This window comes from Colias eurytheme, chromosome 26 (genome assembly GCF_061535395.1).
Source record: "Colias eurytheme isolate Ceu_HAF_F1 chromosome 26, ilColEury1 Martin Lab GWU primary, whole genome shotgun sequence".
In the NCBI taxonomy this organism is placed as follows: domain Eukaryota; kingdom Metazoa; phylum Arthropoda; class Insecta; order Lepidoptera; family Pieridae; genus Colias; species Colias eurytheme.
This window is the reverse complement of record NC_143005.1, coordinates 474,411-496,066: the sequence shown is the minus strand read 5'-3', so window position 1 is coordinate 496,066 and position 21,656 is coordinate 474,411. Positions and strand designations below refer to the sequence as shown.

The following is a 21,656-nucleotide window of genomic DNA, read 5'->3' as shown; positions in this document are numbered from 1 at the left end:
TCTTAGATGTATCTACAAAAAAATTATATGTTCTTTCACGTATCTATGTATTCGAAATAGAACTTTTTGGTGTTTCACCGATTAATTCTTCAATCGTTTCATCCATTTCTGCTAACCTCTAAGAATTCAAAATACAGACTTCGGTATTTACCATAACAAGCGTAATTAACAAAATGATATAACGTAGTAACTAGAGTATCGGAAGCCTTACAATAATTCTGTAATCGGGGCGAGTGTTGTGTCACTGCTCCATATTCGCATTTTTTTGCCAAGTTTAATGTTAGGCGCGAGCCGCAGTTATTAACAGGTATTATATCATAATATACAGCATTCTTTACATTACTGGTATATTGTATTTTATATTAAGTATGTAGTTATTGGCGCTATTAAAACAGCTACTAAAATATTGTTAGGTGCTTTTTAACGACATTTCCCAAAACGATGGTATTTATCAATTCGTAACGTTGATTTTTTTCTGCTTTCTGTTATGTATTTACTATTTTTGCGCAGTTATATGATACATGATGACGAAGCACAAAACACATCGAATCAAAATCTTTCAGCATTTCAATACTTTCTTATTTTTTAGTATTTCCTATAAATTTTCATTGCGTTGAGTATCATAGATATCGTTCAAGTTTTGATCTTTACCTTACCTTCATTATACAGAGTTGATAAATATACATTGTAATACAACACACGCAAACAAACAGTAATTCAATCGAGCATTCTGGTCTTACCCTTATTATTGGTATAGTACACACGGCGCGTGGGAGCGTCCCATCAATGATTCTTTATGTGTCGTAGTTAACACATTACAATGACCACGTGGGCGAATTTGCACATTGTGGTGTCGTATTGATTGTTTTTCATTATATATACAATACAATAGATTATAATTAAATAATGGTGGAAAATTTATCGTTGTGTATTTTATGTTGTCAATAAGTTTTAAATGTAATAGTAAGTAAATAGTTAATACAGCTATGCATTTTCCGATACAGGAACTTTTATTATATTTAACGATTATTATTGATTACTGTAACAATGCCTTTTCTAATTAGCTGATTATTAGAAAATATTTATTGCGATTATATTTTTGTAAGCGATTTATTCGTATCGCAAAGACAATTAATTATTCGTGATATGTGATATTTTTGACATAAATTTATGAATATTATGGTCATAATCGAATAATCGCTACAATAACAATCAAGCCATTTTTATAAAAAAGAAGACACATAAAGTAAACAATAAAACAACTGTCATATATCAATTTAAACATGATACTAATAACCGCTAACAGTTTTGAGGTTAGAATATCTTTAACAATGACGTTAACAAAATATAATACGACAATTAAACGCTTCATTGGTCTCGTTAAACAATGTTGTTTATTTAATGGCTTCGAACTAACAGAGATATGATTTCATATGTGGTGACATACTTCGGAATATTAGCGCAATTGTACGCACTATTGAAACTATTCCCTAATTGGATGCAATAGATTTCACGTGAACTATTACTTCAAATCTGAGGAGGAAAGGATGTTTTAGACCTACCCTATATAATTATTAATAATTAGCGTCCAATATTACTTTTCTCGTTGGAATAACAACTGAAAAGGGTCTGGCATTGCCCTGCCCATACATACAAATACTTAACAAATACATACTTATATTAAACTAGCGGTCCGCCCCGGCTTCGCCCGTGGTACATATTTACGTTTTCTCTACATAAAAACCATCCTCGTACTTCAAGGAATATAATAAAAAAAGAATTATCGAAATCGGTTCAGCCGTTCTCGAGTTATGCGCTTACCAACACATTTTGCGATTCATTTTTATATATAAGACTAGCGGTCCGCCGCGGCTTCGCCCGTGGTACATATTTACGTTTTCTCTACATAAAAACCATCCTCGTACTTCAAGGAATATAATAAAAAAAGAATTATCGAAATCGGTTCAGCCGTTCTCGAGTTATGCGCTTACCAACACATTTTGCGATTCATTTTTATATATCTATATATATAAAAGAAAGTCTGTATGTTCCAACACTTATAACTCGAGTTCTACTGAACCAATTTTCATGGTTTTAGATTCGTTGGATTTGTCTCCGTCCAGAATAGAAGAATAAATCATAAAAACAACAAAAACTAGACGAATAAATATTTTCCCAAAATTTTGATTTTCGTACATGTCAATCATTAGTTGTCAATCCTGTCAAATACGGAAAATAATGTTTGACATTCATGCGTTCAAAAATGTATTATGTGTAAAATAATAAAAATTAAAAAGGGTGAATAAATATTGTTTCTATTTATTTTAAAATCAATTATTAAAAAGTGCAATAAAAGCAGATACATAAAAATTCCTCAAATGTTTGTGTTTACACGTGTTTTCAGAAATTAATAAGGTATTTTTGGTGGGGAAACTAACCAAGAAGTTTAGTTCGATTAATTATTAAAAAAATTCTATAAAAATGTAAAAATTCTGACAATTATTTGTTGCGATTTCGTCGACTGCGTCAACAATTGTTATCAAATTGCTATAAACAAGCTAAATTGCGTTTTGAAGATTGATGTACCATTTATGCGATGCAATTAGCACAGAAGAAGGTGCAGAAAATGTTGGTCTATTGATTATTTTACCGGCGACATACACAGGTAGCCCAAGTGAATATGCGCAAGATGCAATGACATAATAATATGTTCGTCATTATGGTCGGCCAGATTTATTAATTACATTTATATGTAATCCGAAATGGATGGAAATTATTCAACTGCTGCTTCCCGGACAAATATCAAGTGATCGGCACGACATCACCACACGTGTTTTCAAGCAAAAAATCCGATCACTGATGAGTTACATTAATGGAACACATCTTTGGGATGATTCAATGATGGATGTATTCAATCGAATGACAACAATCTGGCTTGCAGCATGCACACATTTTAATTTGGTTAGTCGAAAGGATTCGGGCAGATAAAATATATGAGTGTGCGGGGATTGCTAATCCTGAAATCGATCTAGACCGACATAACGTTGTTATCACGAATATGATTCATGGACCGTGTGACACCATCAACCACCAATCACCATGCATGGTTGACAGTGAGTGTACCAAAAGGTATCCACGAAAATTGATGGCATAGACCATCATAGGCAACGATGGTTACCCACTGTATCAGCGTCGATCGCCCAATGATAATGGTAAAATTATTATCACAACTAAAGTGAAACGAAACGATGGCGTGGTCGATAACAGTTAAAGAATAAAAAGAGTTAATCCATGCTGCACAAATTATTAAAATTCAGTCATTTTTCTCTGAGACGTGTTTGAAGTAATAAAATAAAATACTATTACATATCAATCCATATAAATATTTATTTTGTATCATTGTATTACGTTCATCAAAGCCTAAATTAGTTCAGCTAAAAGGTAACACAACATTCATTGACAGGGCGGTACAAAGTTCGCCGGGACAGCTAGTAAGAAGATAAATGGCCAAAAAATAATAAAAAAGATAACCATGTTGAGATCCAGTTCGTTCGTAGTATGCTATACAATTTGTATTTCTTCTAAAACATTTACCCACGTAACAAATAACAATAAACTCGAAACAGGCACAAAGTACGTGCTATTTGTAAAGCTGATTAAGCATAATGTCCGACAAGGTTCGTATGTCAGCTTCGTTTAATCCTTACAGCTCACTGAAGCTGTAAGATTAATTATTGTGCAATATTTCTTATGTGCATTTAGACAGATTTGTTATATCCCTTTAGTTTTATTTTATTTTAAATATTATTGCTTTGATATGTCTTGCTACGACGGGCTCCTCAACGAATCTATACTAATATTATACAGCTGAAAAGTTTGTTTGTTTGTTTGTCCGCGCTAATCTCGGGAACTACAGGTCCGATTTGAAAAATTCTTTCGGTGTTTGATAGCCCATTTATCGAGGAAGGCTATATATCATCTCGCTAAGACCAACAGGAGCGGCGCACTGCGGGCAAAACCGAGGAGCACAGCTAGTGTTGTATACATTTTTCAACGTTATGCTAACGTATTCAAATAAATCAGAGTGTTTTTATCATTGACATGTAGAAGTGGTCTCTGTCATTTGCAATTCTAGGTCTTATTACAGATTACGTTATGATTATGAATACATTACAAGTATTATTGCAATTATTTAATATTTTATCAGGGGACTACATGACCGGGTGTCAATTTATGTAAGTAGGGCAATAAGCCATAATACAGTCACGCGTGAAATCGAGTTTCTAGGCGATTATCCATTTGTATTCAGTGCACTCTTATCTACAATCGAATGTGCTATTTTTAACACTAGAGCTATTTTCGCAATGCTCACTGCTCAGCTTTGATAAAGTACATAAGCCATTAATAAAGATAAACAAGAGTGTGGGAACTAGAGAAGCTCCCTGTGGGACACCATGCACATGCAGAACATTTGCTGCTGTCCTGACATTAATTATTAATAAAAAATATGCGTATCTTCGTCATTGTATAAAAAAACTAAAATGTTTGACGTGAATGTGGGAATGTTAGAATTCAGCAATAAGGACAAAATCTTTGGGTATTTAATTTTTTTATTTTAAATTTGGCGGTTTAACTTTTTTGCAATGTCCTTTGACATTGCATAAATCATGATGATTTAAAAAAAATGTGATGTATATAAATAGTACAAGTACTAGTTATACAAATAATAATCTGATTAAAAATTCCGTTAGAAAAGTGATGACGGACGTTCGCCATTTTTGCATATCCGCAGTTCCTGCACTCTCTAAATAAGGTTTTCATGTTATATAATTTGCATAAAAGTGATCGACGTGACATACTCTGTCCATTTCTTGTCTAAACTACCACCGGCAGGATTTATTGCCTGTCCAATAAAGTTATCGTCGCATAAAACATGATTGCTTTTTCGTCTTATTGCAATATATAGTTGAATCTTCTGTAAAGCCGCTTTGCCCTTGTACCGGCCTCTTATTTTATTTATTGTAAAGTTCGGAGCCTGTACTAATTATTTATTTACATAAAAAGATTCAAGTGAGACCGGTTACAACTTGTACTTTCATTGCTATACTTTACAATTTACATGCAAGGTGAATTAATTATGGAAGACTATTATTTCAATTTTTACATCACTGTGTATTGTTGTTTTAATTATGAACGCTATTTTTTGTTATCGGTAAATTCAGCAGCAACTCACGATAAATACTAGTCTAATATTATATAGCTTGTCGGAAATTGTTGAGTCATAAATTGTAAGTTCATCCAGAAGTCGAGCATCATAATTGATTTATGGCAATTCATATTTTTTATTAACTAAATAACTTTTAATTAACTAGTCTGGTAACACGCATAGCAGAGCACTCATATAAATATAATAATAATAGTTTGCTTTTGCTTTGAAAGAGGAACTAAATTAATTCCTAGGTACATTGCTCTTTTATAATCTGTCACCTTTCATCAGGCAATATCTGGAATACGCAAGAATTCTAAATATTTCATATTTCCCATTTATTACAGTTCAGTGCCTACTATTACGGAGAGTCGTGACACGATATAATTTAATATCGGAGTGAAATTCCAGACATTGTCAGTTGTTCAGATTCATTTCTAATACTTTGACGTCGAGAGTATTAAAATAAGTTATTAATATCGTACAGCACGTACAGAATTGGCTCGCGTGACCATTCACTGTAAAACGGTGAAAAAGTGCAATCAAGAAAGTAGTCAACCTTTACATAAATGCCTCAAATAGCACATGGTATTTTGTAATTCAACACAATAAATGTAATGAATTATGCAGTTATTATAATGATAACTAAAGCATGTTTATTCACATTGAAATAATGCTCATAGTTTGAAGTAAACATGATTTTTTAACTGCATAAATGTTGCCCTGGAAACTATTTGATCTTTACGGATATTATTATCGCAAATTTTATGCAAATATAAGTGTTATTGACGTATAAGTGTATTTTATTACCTTATAAGCTGAAAGTAGAGTCGATTTAAGAGAACCTTGTCGAAAGCTACAAGGTGAAGGCATCGCTGGTGGTCCTACGAGAGCCGTCTCTGGTTATCTCACTGCGAAATTCGGTTCTTAAATTCTGCACGAGTCGATCGAAATATTTACAATATTAAACAAAAAATGTATAAGAATAAATTATTTTGAATTATAAATGTCATACAATCATGTAATTAATGCTACTTGTGATCTTCATGAATACTATTTTATGTATTTCTTCTTGTTTTGGTAGTACCTGGAATAAATTACATAAGTACATCAATATTTGATATTGCTCTATTATTAGCTTTCTCTCAGGATCATTTACGTATGTAAGGTACATAGCATGTAAAAGGACGGGCATATAATATGAGCATGACGAATAGGCGCACAATATCGCAATCAAATATTCATGAGGTATGCGGAGTCAGGGGCTCGGCTTGTCCGCGGATTATTTTGCGACTTACTATTAGACTATTAGGCCAGTAGAAATCGACACTAAAAAACCCTAAATTCGCAAAGCACGATGTAGATTTGAATTTTTGGTATGTTGTTTGGATCAGTTAGGGTGATGTAAATCCCAATTTGCAACTTCGAAAAAGTTGTGCTCGCTGCGCACCACGTGATAAACTGCGAAAATTTTGGACTTTTTTCACTTTTTGCTCTAAAAGTCATAAACTATGCGTTTCCGACAAGTATGATTCAGTACATAAATTAAGGTTATTAAATTTGCAACAATTTAAGCCTAACCGCAGCTCTCTAAACCTTATAACGACTAAACTGTGGCCATTCGAAGATGGTTCATTTTTCCGGAAATATTGAAATTTTTAGTTTTGCTCCCGTTTGAAGCAAAATATTGGCAAAAACCGCTCGTTCTATGAGAAAGTCGTATAATAAAGTTGTAGTGCATTTAATTTTCTTTCATAAGAGCATAGAACAAAGTCTGTGAGACAAATAGTTCACTCACAATATCTGAAAAACAAAAAGAAGGTAGAAATAGATTTTTAAAGAATTGAAACTGAGGGCATATAAAATCATAAAAAGGATAATACTTTTTCATTTGCATGATAGGTAATTAACAAAATTACAAAGATAATTAAATTTGCAACAATTTAAGCCTAACCGCAGCTCTCTAAACCTTATAACAACTAAGCTGTGGCCTTTCAAAGATAGTCAGTTTTTCCCGAAATTTTCAAATTTTTAGTTTTGCTCCCGTTTGAACCAAAATATTGGCAAAACCGCTCGTTCTATGAAAAGGTCATAAAATAAAGTTGTAGAAAATTTAATTTTGTTAATTACCTATCCTGCAAATGAAAAAGTATTAATAGACTACAAGCCCGCATATGAAAAAAATATGGGTCAAATGAACCACCACGGGACATATCTAGTACGATAGAAGAGCAAAAAATAATAAGATTCATCACTATGCCGTCACTTGTAAGCTGTCCAACTGAGTGCAGATGAGAATTGAAAAGTACAGGTAGACTCGGTAAATTTTGGTCATATATTTTTGTACGGCATTCTTAACCATCGATAGATCCATTAAAAATAATAAGAAACCGCTCAGTGCCGTACAAAAATGTTGGTCCACCAAGTCGGAATTTTTATTTAATTTCCGAGAGTTACCGGGGGTAAATTTGGTCATTTGACCATGTACGGCATCTGTGTCATACTATTGCTATACTGCTTTTAATCCATTATTCCGCAACGCAGTATAAAAATCATGGGGACAAGGGGAAAAAATCGAGAGTTGTAATCCCCTCTCTTTCCCCACTCCAGGGGGTCATTTGACACAACACGAAATAAATTTATTTTTAAAGTATTTTATGCATAGATAATATTTTTTCATGTGCCGTACATTTTCGTTGGTTCAAAGGGGAAAAATCTGAAAAAGAAAAATATCCATATAACGAAATGTTCGCTTTATATTTTGATAATAAAATATAAATATACATTAATATTAAGAAGCTCGAGGTGGTTAATTATCACCTTGGAAAGTCGGAGTCAAGTGGAAATAAAAAAGCTATGAACGAAAAGATGTGAATTATATGCAATCAGCCCAGGAATACAGGTAAAGTCACAAGCAAATGCTAGTAATATATACATATTCAAAATGTACAAGTAAAACGCTTTCAAATGATACCAAACACGGCATATTTATCTTAACTTTATTTTTTTACTCTGTATGTTTTGTCCGCTAGAGGGCGCCACATTAGATTTTGTGAAACCCCATATAGCCTTTAGCTAGCTGGTCGCTGGTTATCCAGTGAACAATTCGGACGCTTCTAATGATATGTCATTTGTCGAATTCTGATAAGTAGTTTAGAAGTTACGAGGGAATAGATGAACATACATACATGACCTGTCAAAACCATAACCCTCCTTTTGCTTTGCCGTAGTTGGGTAAAAATATGTTAATGCCGTACTGTATCAAATAGCCATAAAGCACCCTTAAAATTGTAGCTTTCGTCGCTTTCATCAGCCTAAAAGATGTGGTCTGCACAAAAATGTACGGCATCGTTTTTTCCTAATTTATCTATGTTAATACTATTTAAAACAACGAATAAAGTGTAGAAAACTATTATATTTCATTAATCTACGATGTTTAAACTTTAACAAAATTTCTGGTTTTGCATTTCTCTATAACTTTTTTTAGAACGGTTTCTTTTGAACGGCAATACTATACAACAATTGAATTTTACAATATCATGTTAAAAAAAAAGTTCCCGTACAGGGTCAAATGACCTTACAGCTCTTTATATCAAGAATTCGATGAAATTAAGATGATTATTGGTATACGGTGTTCCCCAGGGCAGTGTCTTAAGCCCTACCCTCTTTCTTCTCTACGTAAATGGACTCTGTTCACTTAAACTCAACCAGGCAAAGATCTTTGCTTACGCAGATGATACCGCTGTGATTTTTCATGGCAGGTTTTGGAGGGAAGTATATAGCGCTGCAGAAACCGGAATGCAATCTGTTGCCAACTGGCTCCACCACAACTTGCTCAGCCTCAATATAGGTAAAACCAAACTTATGAATTTTAACATAAACAATAGGACCAATGCCCCGAAAGAATTATCCCTAACAATACATAGATGTGATAATAACACTACCAACTGCAAATGTACTGCTCTGGAAAATGTTACCTATATAAAGTATCTAGGTGTGATTATCGACAAACACCTTACCTGGAATATACAAACCGATTTAGTAAAGACACGTATCAGAAAATTAACCTACATTTTTAGAAAACTAAGACTAATTGCAGATATCAAAACGATCAAAATGACTTATTATGCACTCTGCCAATCTATCCTAAACTACTGTCTCATTTCTTGGGGTTCCGCCAAAAAATGTCATCTTATAAAAGTTGAGCGCGCGCAAAGAGCAATTCTTAAAATTATCTTTAAAAAGAATCTAAGATATCCAACCAAAGAATTATATCAAGAGGCTGGTATTCTAACGGTGCGTCAGTTATACATATTAGCAGTAATACTAAAATTTCATAAAATAGCTCCAAACACAATTATAACGAACGAGCGCTCTCGAAGAAATCCTACATGGAGGAAACATTGCTGTAATATGTCTTTTGGTAGCAGGGCTTTTATATTCATGGGACCTTACTTATACAACAAAATGAACAAATTACTAAATATCTTTCCTATGACCAAGTTCCGTTGTAAAAAATTTGTTACAAATTGGCTATTTAATCTAAACTACTTAGAAACTGAAAACCTCGTTACCATAATTTCTTGATTAAAATATAAACTTAAACATTTACTGAATATTAAAATAAACATATCCACCCACACACATATACACGTACGCATATACACACACACACACTCTCAATACTTGAAATGGCAATTATTTGTTTAAAATATATAATAATATACATATTTCTTTTTTGTTGTTCTGTTATGTAATATGATGAAAGAGATTGAGCCTCACAACACAGGGGATCCTAGTGTGGGGTTCAATGCAACATATGTAACAATATTATGTAAAAATTTTTTGAAACAAATAAAGAAATTTTTATTTATTTATTTATTTTTATACATTTAAAAGAACAATTATTTTTTGACGGCATTGCTTTTAATAGTACTTTTGAGTGCAAGATAATGTTTTGGAACCGAAGCCGTACTTAGTCAAATGACCCCCTGGAGTGGGGAAAGAGAGGGGATTGCAACTCTCGATTTTTTCCCCTTGTCCCCATGATTTTTGTACGGCGTTGCGGAATAATGGATTAAAAGCAGTATAGCAATAATATGACACAGATGCCGTACATGGTCAAATGACCAAATTTACCCCCGGTAACTCTCGGAAATTAAATAAAAATTCCGACTTGGTGGACCAACATTTTTGTACGGCACTGAGCGGTTTCTTATTATTTTTAATGGATCTATCGATGGTTAAGAATGCCGTACAAAAATATATGACCAAAATTTACCGAGTCTACCTGTACTTTTCAATTCTCATCTGCACTCAGTTGGACAGCTTACAAGTGACGGCATAGTGATGAATCTTATTATTTTTTGCTCTTCTTTCGTTCTAGATATGACCCCTGGTGGTTAATTTGACCCATATTTTTTTCATATGCGGGCTTGTAGTCTATAAGTATCCTTTTTATGATTTTATATGCCCTCAGTTTCAATTCTTTAAAAATCTATTTCTACCTTCTTTTTGTTTTTCAGATATTGTGAGTGAACTATTTGTCTCACAGACTTTGTTCTATGCTCTAATGAAAGAAAATTAAATGCACTACAACTTTATTATACGACTTTCTCATAGAACGAGCGGTTTTTGCCAATATTTTGGTTCAAACGGGAGCAAAACTAAAAATTTTAAATTTTCGGGAAAAACTGACTATCTTTGAAAGGCCACAGCTTAGTTGTTATAAGGTTTAGAGAGCTGCGGTTTGGCTTAAATTGTTGCAAATTTAATTAGCTTTGTAATTTTGTTAATTACCTATACTGCAAATGAAAAAGTATTATCCTTTTTATGATTTTATATGCCCTCAGTTTCAATTCTTTAAAAATCTATTTCTACCTTCTTTTTGTTTTTCAGATATTGTGAGTGAACTATTTGTCTCACAGACTTTGTTCTATGATCTAATGAAAGAAAATTAAATGCACTACAACTTTATTATACGACCTTCTCATAGAACGAGCGGTTTTTGCCAATATTTTGCTTCAAACGGGAGCAAAACTAAAAATTTCAATATTTCGGGAAAAATGAACCATCTTCGAATGGCCACAGTTTAGTCGTTATAAGGTTTAGAGATCTGCGGTTAGGCTTAAATTGTTGCAAATTTAATAACCTTAATTTATGTACTGAATCATACTTGTCGGAAACGCATAGTTTATGACTTTTAGAGCAAAAAGTGAAAAAAGTCCAAAATTTTCGCAGTTTATCACGTGGTGCGCAGCGAGCACAACTTTTTCGAAGTTGCAAATTGGGATTTACATCACCCTAACTGATCCAAACAACATACCAAAAATTCAAATCTACATCGTGCTTTGCGAATTTAATGTTAATTTCCACTGGCCTAAGTATATACTTCAGTTATTTTTCAAATTATTCTAACAGTTAGGTACTATTACTAATTACTATGCAGTATTAGAACTATGGTTAGTGATTTCGTCATAGAATGAGTTCGAATTCGATCGTCTATGTATTTCGTATTATGTCTAGTTTCTATAATAAGTGTTTGGCTTAGTGAAGAGATTAACACCGCGGATTAAACGATTCATTTGATTCTAAACTGCAAAATCCCTAGGTCTGTCCAGAAACCGCAAATAACTGGGCAGACTTACGGCTTAGCTCAGCTCTATTGGAATTGAAATGGATAACATTGCAACACAGAAACTTTACAGAGTTTGATTCAGCCCTCTTTAAAGCCTCTATCTAAGCTGATAGCCCGACCTAATTATCTCATAACAAAAACACCCCCAAGCATTCTCCGATCAAACGCCGTGAAGAATCGAGCCCAAACGAATTAAACACAGTTAGCAAGTATTTCAATTAGCATCGCGGGTTGTGGCTCGTCACACGAGCAGCGATGCGGCGCGTCGCGTGCCGACCGGTGCAGTTATGTAACGGGCTTTGCTATGTTTATGTTCTCGATAACTGGACTATTTACTTGGATAATAACAAATAGATGGGGTAGTGCTGTGGATAGTCTATTGGCAAAATGAAAGTCTTAATAAAGCGGTGTAAATTATACCTACATTTTTTGTTCCACGACGGTAGAGTACAGACCTATAGCATTAAATAAATATATTTATGGTGGGCTTATTGATCAATTCTTGACCGACAGAATTTATCGATTTTAGCACATCGTTTTCCTTTACCGTTTTGAGCAATAGTGCTGAGAATAATGCCTAGATAAATTGAACTGACATTGTTTAAATTTATCGCACTCTCGCCTGGTCTCGAACCTTCGCCCTTTCATTGAAATTGAAGTTCTCTAAAGTTTTGATGTATGAATGAAAGGTCAATATTATTTTGATGGAAAATTGATTACATGCACCTACCCTACATAATTACTTTAGCAATAATGTTGTAATAAATAGTGACTTAATTATGTGTAACGTGTTTTATTACGTTATGAATGCCCTCCTTTAATGGATTTTTTTTTTTCGAATATTGCTTTTATTATGTTTATCGATGACTAAAATTGACATAATTTTAAAATAGCAACTAGTTACGGAGGTTCTTGTGGGTTCTTCTCCGTAGAAACTGCATTCCGAATCGAATAAAACTATGACATGACGATTCAAAAGTACTTTTAGAAGAAGACTAATTAAATTTAAATATAAATGTTTGGGTTTGAGTTTGATGTACGGCTCATGTATTTATTTTCAGAATTATATAAACAGGTTTCTTCCTAGACATTATTTTAATGATTTAATAATATTTTCCAGGTATAACATACGTGACGGGTGAAAATTTCTTGGATGTTTTGGACAATGGTGCTGAGTTATGCCAACTAGCTGCAGTCATACACGACCGGGCTCGGGAGGCGCTGGACCAAGGACTTATTGTGGGGGTGAGTTACCAAAAATCATGTGTAGAAGCAGTTCGTTTATGGATTGTAATCGGTTATTGTTAAGTATGTGACAAAGCAATCATCAGATTGATACAAAATGGTTCTATTCTAATATGTATATTTACACTATAAGCATCAGATAGTGTGCTCCTGCAAAGAGTCTCAACTATTTTTTATGCAAGTTTTTGAAACTATCCTATACATGTTTCTAAAAACAACATAGAAAGGATGATATTACACCTTTAACTGTTATCGGTTATATTATAACATGTTCTATTTGTTCTCTGTAGGATTTATTCTTCTTCTATTTATTTTCGTAGAAATCCAGTTGGCTAATCTATACTAATATTATAAAGCTGAAGAGTATGTATATTTGAACGCGCTAATTTCAGGACCTATTGGACCGATTTGAAAAATTATTTCGGTGTTAGATAGCCCATTTACCGAGGAAGGCTATAGCCTATATATTATCACGCTAAGACCAACAGGAGCGGAGTACTGCGGGGAAAACCGCCGGGTATAGCTAGTATTTTATATTCCCTACTATGTATTGTCAGCCGGTGCCAGCGATCCGCGGGCGGTGCTGGCAGCGCGCGGCGCGGCGCAGCTTCTTCTCGCGAGACAATGCTGAGAACTTCATCACATTCTGCCGGGAACTTGGTGTGCACGAGAACTTGCTGTTTGAGAGCGATGATTTGGGTAATTGATCTTTATACTAATATTATAAAGGTGAAGAATTTGAGTGCTTGAACGCGCTAATTTCAGGAACCGCAGGTCCGATTTGAGAACATTATTTTATTTCACAGATATATTATCACGCTAAGATCAATAGGAGCGCAGTAATGCGGGTAAAACGCATGGCACAGCTAGTTATTGAAACTTTCATTTGGTATTTGCTATTTATATCAAAATATTCTACAAAAGCACGTCCTGCTTAACTCAATACTATATGTTATATTAGCTTCACCTGTATGTTTAATGTAACCGACTTCTTGACTCGAATTGGTCCTCTTTAACCCATTGAGCCTCGAACGGCCCGATCGGTACACGACACAATAGATTTTCTATTGTGGCTGTGATTCCTAAGTTATTAAACGGACAGCTGTAATTTAAACTACGTATATCCTATCAAGGATTAATGACATCACGATAATTTAATGAGCTTATTAAAATTATTATTCTAAAAAAAATGTAAATTAGAATGTTATGTAACATGCTATTCATGTAACATTTATTTTTGTTAATCTATATTCAACAATATCATCGTTGTACAGTGCTGCACCACCAGCCGCGTCAAGTAGTGCTCTGCCTGCTAGAAGTCGCGCGGTTAGCGACGCGGTTCGCGCTGGAGCCGCCCGGGCTCGTGGCGCTGGAGACGGAGATCGCGCGCGAGGAGCGCGACGCGGGCCGCGACTGCAACGCGGTGTGTGCGCCCTGGCAGTTCCGGGACGCGCTGCCCGTGCATACGTACGTATTGCCTGTACTCACTTGACAGATTCAAAAAAAATTCAAAAATTCTTTATTTGGAACATAATAACAAATTGTACATAAACTTAAATTACGATGACATCCGTAAAAGCATAAGAGCTGTGGCACGGATGCCAACGCCCACCTCCATACATAAAATAAGTTCCATCTTAATAATGTAACAAGTTTAACAATAATATGCAAATTAAGTCGGTTAAAAATAGAAAAAAAAGTAGTACAAAATTCTAGACAGCAGGTGTGTTTGTGAGACTGAAGATGTGTATTCGTGGGTGTATGAGTATATGAGTGTGTGAGTATGTGAGTGTGTGTGTGTGTGAGTATGTGCCAGTGTGTATGGGTTTTTCCAAGTTTTAGACTGTAAATTTAATAATTGTCATGAGATGACACATGATAGTTGACATTGACATTGACATCTGACAGTTGTCAGAAACGGTGCTTTTCATTTGACAGTTTTGTGAATAAATAACCGACTTCTGCTCGGAGCAATTAACAAGCCTGGAGAAGTAACAATTAATTGAACGTTTCTGGCTCTCTTTTATTCAATACCCTAATTAATGCGATAGAAAGAAACAACACACTGTTATCGGCTTGGCATTCAAATCCACATGTAGCCACTTTTTGTTCTAAAAAGGTAGTGCTTGCCACTTTATCGAATACTAAAATATCGATAAATAAAAAAATTAAGTTATAAAATTGCTTGAAGATAATTTAAGATCCTTTTAATTTTGAATTATGGATAGGTAATTCCAAATTTTAAGATTCGTTTAATTTGGAATTATTCATTTACGATGCGTATTGACTGCCTTGCATTGTATGGTAGTGGTATTTATAAAAAAATATTATTAGGTATTTCGGTTTCGATTGTTTTTTATGGTTTCGTAAAAAGGTACGTATTTTTTCCTGTTTTCATAGATTCATTCATAATATTATACGGAACCCTTCGTGCGCGAATCTGACTTCCACCTGGTTGATCTTTTTACAAATCAATAATCGTATCCTACTAATATTATAAAAGCAAAAATATATAAGAATGGACATTTGATATTCTTTCACGAAAAAACTACTGAATGAGTTTTTATGGAACTATACAATTATACATATTATAGATTAAACATCAGAATAACATATAGGCTACAATTTACCGCGGGAAAATAACTCATTCCCACAGGAAAAAATTGGTAAAAGTTTAAAATAAATTGCTTCAAATAAAACAAATAAAATTTAAAAAATTTTTTACAACATTTTATTTCGATACTTAATTAACAAATTACAATATTTATTATTTAAAATAGATGCCACCTTAAACGTGTGGCACAGCATCTCTGCAAAGCACTTTACTTTTCTTCCCGTCTGATTCGAAATGATTTGAACAAGGCCGAGAATGTTTTGAAGGCTTCCAATTTTCCCTTTGCTATAGCTTTAACCCAAACATCTTTTAATTTTTCTCAAGCCAGAAACCTGCAAATAACAATAAAATCCATACTTAAATACCTTTTTTTTCTCCTAACCTAAAGCAGTCATTATCAATGAAGTAGTCGTACCTACTCAAGTATCGATAATTGCACAACACTATGGAAGTTATATTTTTCATTTTTTCTAAAAACTAAGCTGATTATGATTTCATTTCAATGATTACGGTTAGATAAAACATAGATGATTATGAAAATAACGTAAATTTACTTATTTATAATACAATTAACAAAAAAATTGATCAAAACACTAACCTGTGAAAAGATAAATTCCAATCTTCATCCGATTTCCCAGTACTACGGCTTTTGCAGCCGTGAACAACACAAGCCATGTAATCTTTAGTAAATTATCTTTTCAGAAAATAACTTAAGAAACTAGAAAACACGTTTTTCACTTCAAAAACAATAATTAAAATCACCATGCGTTAGTGACCAGACTGGTCACTAAAACAAATTGAAATGAGCACATGTCATTTCAAACTGTCGAACTGACATATATCTCATCCTCTTTTTTCGCATGACATTTTGCCATAAGCCAAAAAGGCTAAACTAGTGCTTTATTGTTCAATTAATTGTTACTTCTCCAGGCTTGTTAATTGCTCCGAGGACTTCTGGCAAATAGTCACATCTTCTTGCCATAAAAAGCAAAAAAAAAAAAATAACCGACTATAACCGACCTATTGACCAATCGGTTGAAAGTGTCGCGCGAAGGACAAAATTAACAAATGTAAATAATAGTACAACTTGTCTTACATTCTTTGCCACTATATACCACATAAAAATCAATTTAACACCCTCAAAATTTAAATATACGCGACATCCCCTAATCTATGTTATAGATAGGTTTCTGTTATATTACTTATTATAAAAAATATTATAATTATTTTCATACCTAAGTACATCAATTCATCATTAAATATTTTGTAAAATGAATTGTTATATAGTAGAGTTTATAAATTTCTAATTACAGATCTACATCAGAATCAAAACCCACCTCAGCAGAACCAAATGATAGTAAGTACATTTGCTTAAACTTTAGATTACTTTTCCGTTTTAAAATTTATAATTTATTTTTTCAGCTTTGTCTATCGTACAAAGAACTTTATCCAAACTCGGTGACAAAAGCAACGGATATCTCTCAATAATACCGTTTGTCTACTTGTCTTTTTGGAATTTTCTCGAATCGTTTGTGGAACAAGTAAGGGTGCTCCATAAAATACTTCGCAAATATTGAGTGATCCCTTGCTCCTATTTGTTGAGGCCCTCTTTACATTGTGTATTTTGTGTGCTATGAAATCACAATAAATGCTCAGTAAGCTATGTCTGCCCTGTATTTTATGGATATCCTTTGCTATGTTTACATTATAATAATTATTATGTGTGCTAAAGTACTCAAATTATATTTAAATTTCATCGTTCGTTATAAATTCATTAGAATTTTAGCTAACGATTTATAAATTCTAAACATCAGTAATAAACGTAACAGCCTCAAAAATATATATTTCATTAATCATTATTTTGTTCAAATTATGTTTTAACATAAATAACTGACTATTTTTTGTCAAGTTTTTAACGTGCAAGTTACATTGCACATTTAGTGAGTTTTTACTTCAAAGTGATTATTTAACGATTTTACCCTCCCTGACTCGTACCGCCAGCACAATACAACAAATAAATCTCCATTTAAATAGTTTTAAAAACATCTATTTCTATTAACAGTTCTTTGGCATATTATGATAATATATTATGTAGTTAGATATAAGTTACATATTATGTAATATTGACATGATTTTAAAAGAGCAACCATGGAGTTTCTTGCCGATTCTTCTCCATAGATACTGCTTTCCGAATCGGTGGTAAATGTTAAAATACTTATGTAATGACGATTCAAAGGTGCTACTAAATAGTAGTCTAATTGAATAAATGAATGTTTGAGTTTGAGTTTGAACACTGTGTTTCCAGCTGAGTGTTGCGTGTCGGACAGCGTGGAGGCGGAGAGCACGCGCAGCTCCGACTCCGACACCGACGTGCCGCTCAGACCCACCAACGAGCTCGACAAGCGGGTATGTACAGATATAATTTGAAATAAAAAAAGTATTTGTGGTGATTTACTTATTGCAATAATGAATGTGCTTGAAAAATGTATATTATGAAAAAAAAAATATTTTGATGTGAATGAACGAGGGGGGGATTCGATGACTAAGCTTGATTGAACAGTTCCAAAATGTTAAAATTACGCTGTCGTAAAAGTATTTTGCAAATAGAACATTATTACCTAGCAAATAAATTGGAATTGTTAGTCATAAATAAATAAAAATTAGCGATTGCCTAGTTTATTGAGTAAATCAATGATTATAATATTATAGTTTATAATTAACATTCATTTATTTAAGTTTTGTGTCTTGGTGTTGAATATCTATATAAGTATTTATTTAAATAAATGTGTTTATAAAATATATGTACATATGTGTATCAGCCATTTGGTTTCCATAACACAAGCGAAAGCTTAGTATGTGATCAGATCGTGCCGTGTGTGAAAAATTGTCCTGAAAAATATTATTTATTCATGTATGGTTCCAGGTGCAGTCAATAACACGTTTGTTGGAGCGCGGATGTCGCTGCGGTGAAGAGAAGTGTTCGCGTCTGCTCAAGGTGAAGAAAGTCGGTGAGGGACGGTATAACATCGCTGGCAGGAATGTCTTCATCAGGGTTAGTAGATAATTTTATATTTTATTGGTTGAAATGTGTGTTGAAATGAAATAAAAAGCTATATGCCTTCTTTGTAAACAGCTGTTTTGATTTTGCATAAATACTGACTGTTAGAGTAATAACTTAATTAATTGCTATTTTACTAAACTTAATTCATTCATTCATTCATTTATTAGATAGTTACGTAATTTTATAAAAATCTTTACCACTTATTTTTAATAATAATAAGTTTTAAGTTAAGTTCCTACTGACTACTTAGCAAGATAAATAATAACTTTATTAACAATCCAAATGTACACTTAACGTATGGTACATACTATATTTGACAACATTCTAATAAAATCTCTATCTGCTTGCAGCTACTGAAGGGCCGTCACATGATGGTGCGTGTGGGGGGCGGCTGGGACACGCTGGAACACTTCCTGTCGCGCCACGAGCCCTGCCAGGTGCGACTCGTCACCAACGCGCGCCAAGCCCTCCTCCCCCTCACCCCCCCTCCCCCTGCACCCCCCGCACCCGCACGCACGCCCCCCCACAGGAGTTCCCCCTCCCCCTCCAAGGACTCAGTCTCCCCCGCCAGCAGCAAGGCCTCCCTTAGCAAGGAGTCCTCCGCAGCTGGCCTCTCGCCCGCGCACAGTAAGACCTCCATCGGTAGTACCTCCCCCGTGGACAAAACAAAACCCAAAGAAAGCATATCCCCCGCGCATAGCAAGAGTTCGATCAGCGGCAAATCTTCCCCAATAGAAGGCAAACTGATCAGACGCAAGACGAGCAATGGCATCCCGCCACCTGAAAGAACTTCCACACCGATCAAACCAGTTGTTGCAAGAAACAGATCGGCTTTAACGTTACCGCTTAATGAGCAGAAGACCATACCTCGCTCCAGGAAGCAATCTGCACCAGCCAGCTTCAGCACGCCCAGCACGCCCATAAACCGTGCTACTGAGCAGAGGAAATCTTTCAACGCGCCAAAAAAGTCGCGTAGCATGAGCCTCGCTACACAGAAAGACGATAAAAAATTCTGCGGGACGGACAGATTGAACCAGGCCAAATCTCGCAACGGAAGCATTACCGGAGTGACTGATGTGCCAAGAAAAACACGCAGCCAAAGCCTCGCGTCGACGCCCGTTAATGAGCCAAAAAAGACGCTAACCAACGGCTACGCTAAAACGCGCAGCATGAGTCTCGCGACCACAAACGACTTTCCAAAACCGCTGAAAAAGAGTCAATCGGTAACAAACACGCCGCTAACGCAGGCTGCTATAGAGGAAAGTATCAGACGGTCGCTCGAAGCGAGTATCGCAGATACAACATCTCCGAAGAAGCCGTTCCTGCACATAAAGGCGAAGTACCGCAGCCCGCCGCCGCGCGAGGTGCCGCCCAGATAACGCGACATTCCATTACTTTACATTACATTATTAGTCACACGCTGACGCTACAGTAGGTCTCACTCACTGACCTCTATAACATACGCCTATAGTTGTAGAGGTCAGTGGTCTCACTCCACGCAGCGAGCTCGGGGCTCGCGAGCGTTCTGTTCGGTTCGCGCTCGTTCGTTTTTGTTATTATTGAAGTGAAAACTTCTTTAGCGGCGTTGGGTATAAAATCTAAAACTCGCGTCAGGACACGTGGCCTGATCGAAAAAGCGTAAGACGGGTGGATATCAAACATGCTCAACGTTAATAATCAAGTTTTCACTTCTGCCGGCACTCCCCCAGTGCAACCCGTCTTTTTTTGGTCTTTATTGAGCGATCTCGTTTTACAGCGAGCGACCGACTCTCCGCCCGGAGGCTAGTCATAATTAATTTTATTTTAATTATAATTTAATAATTTCCGATTGCAATAATTATGTTAAGAATTATTTAATATAATTTCGATGATAATTTAATGTTAAGCTATTGTTACGCGTCGCGCGACGCTTGTGAATGTTCAATTAGATTTCTTATTATGTCTTATGTATAATTATAGAAATTCGATTATCGCTTGATGCCAATTTGTATTCGTCTCGCTTTTATACTATATTTGAATTGTAGTTCCGAAGCTTCTCGGATCGAAGCGTTCTCACCGACCTCAAACGGTACAAAATTGTTATAAACCACACGAGTCTATTTTCATATCGAACGGTACAGATATTTTTGCACCTAGATAGATAAGCACTAGATAGATACGAACTAATTAATTAGACCCCACGAATCGATTTCTTCCAATTTTGACTTAAGGACAATTGATGCGAATTTTTCAATCTTATGATCGATATTTACGAGTTTAATAAAATTTACATTACATTTTACACAGAGCTTAAATAGAATTAGTGAAGAGCGAATTGCTTTCAATTATGTTATACGAGTCTCACAATTTCTATTTACTTTTACTAATTTCGATGAATGCATGAAACCAACTGTCTAAACGGGTTGATTTCTATTAAATTTCTTTTCATTACACGACAATTTAAAATTTTTAATTATTTTATTGAAGTCTCATATAACATGGTTCGATGCAACAGCTCTACAGCCTATGTAAACCACTAAGCAATTTTGTGCCAACCGATTTCAAATTTTTTCTTAATAAACTTTTGATATCTAATGTTGTTTTTATTGAAGCACCTATAAATATATGCCAACTGCTTACACTTACAGCTAACCACCGACCACCGTAGTTAGATTCAGCTATTCAAACAAGAGAATTTAGTGTAAAAATATTTAAATGTTTTATGCAGCAATTTTTGCTTCAATTAGTGGTAAAATGTGTGATTCACCAATATTTTTTTTAGTATCATCAGCCGGGTATCGAACCCAATATGGTGAATCCATAAGCGACTTTCCGATCAATGAAGTACTTAAGAATGCTAAAATTAGGAAATTATTAATCAAAAAAATCAAAATACATATAAACTTTTACACTT

The 21,656-nt window shown here is 34.6% G+C and overlaps 1 protein-coding gene across 2 annotated transcripts in view; it reads left to right on the top strand.

Annotated features, from left to right (window-relative positions):
• LOC149896983 (uncharacterized) overlaps positions 1-21,337 on the top strand; it is an 87,431-nt gene extending 66,094 nt beyond the window's left edge. For both annotated transcript variants that reach the window (XM_090116638.1, XM_090116637.1), the window contains exons 5-11: positions 12,964-13,088; positions 13,646-13,787; positions 14,363-14,555; positions 17,016-17,059; positions 18,008-18,108; positions 18,626-18,754; positions 19,114-21,337. In XM_090116638.1, coding sequence (XP_089972764.1) covers positions 12,964-13,088; positions 13,646-13,787; positions 14,363-14,555; positions 17,016-17,059; positions 18,008-18,108; positions 18,626-18,754; positions 19,114-20,142 — 1,763 coding nt within the window. In that variant the 3' untranslated portion in view covers positions 20,143-21,337. The remainder of the gene's footprint in view (positions 1-12,963; positions 13,089-13,645; positions 13,788-14,362; positions 14,556-17,015; positions 17,060-18,007; positions 18,109-18,625; positions 18,755-19,113) is intronic.
• The last annotated feature ends 319 nt before the right edge of the window (positions 21,338-21,656 follow it).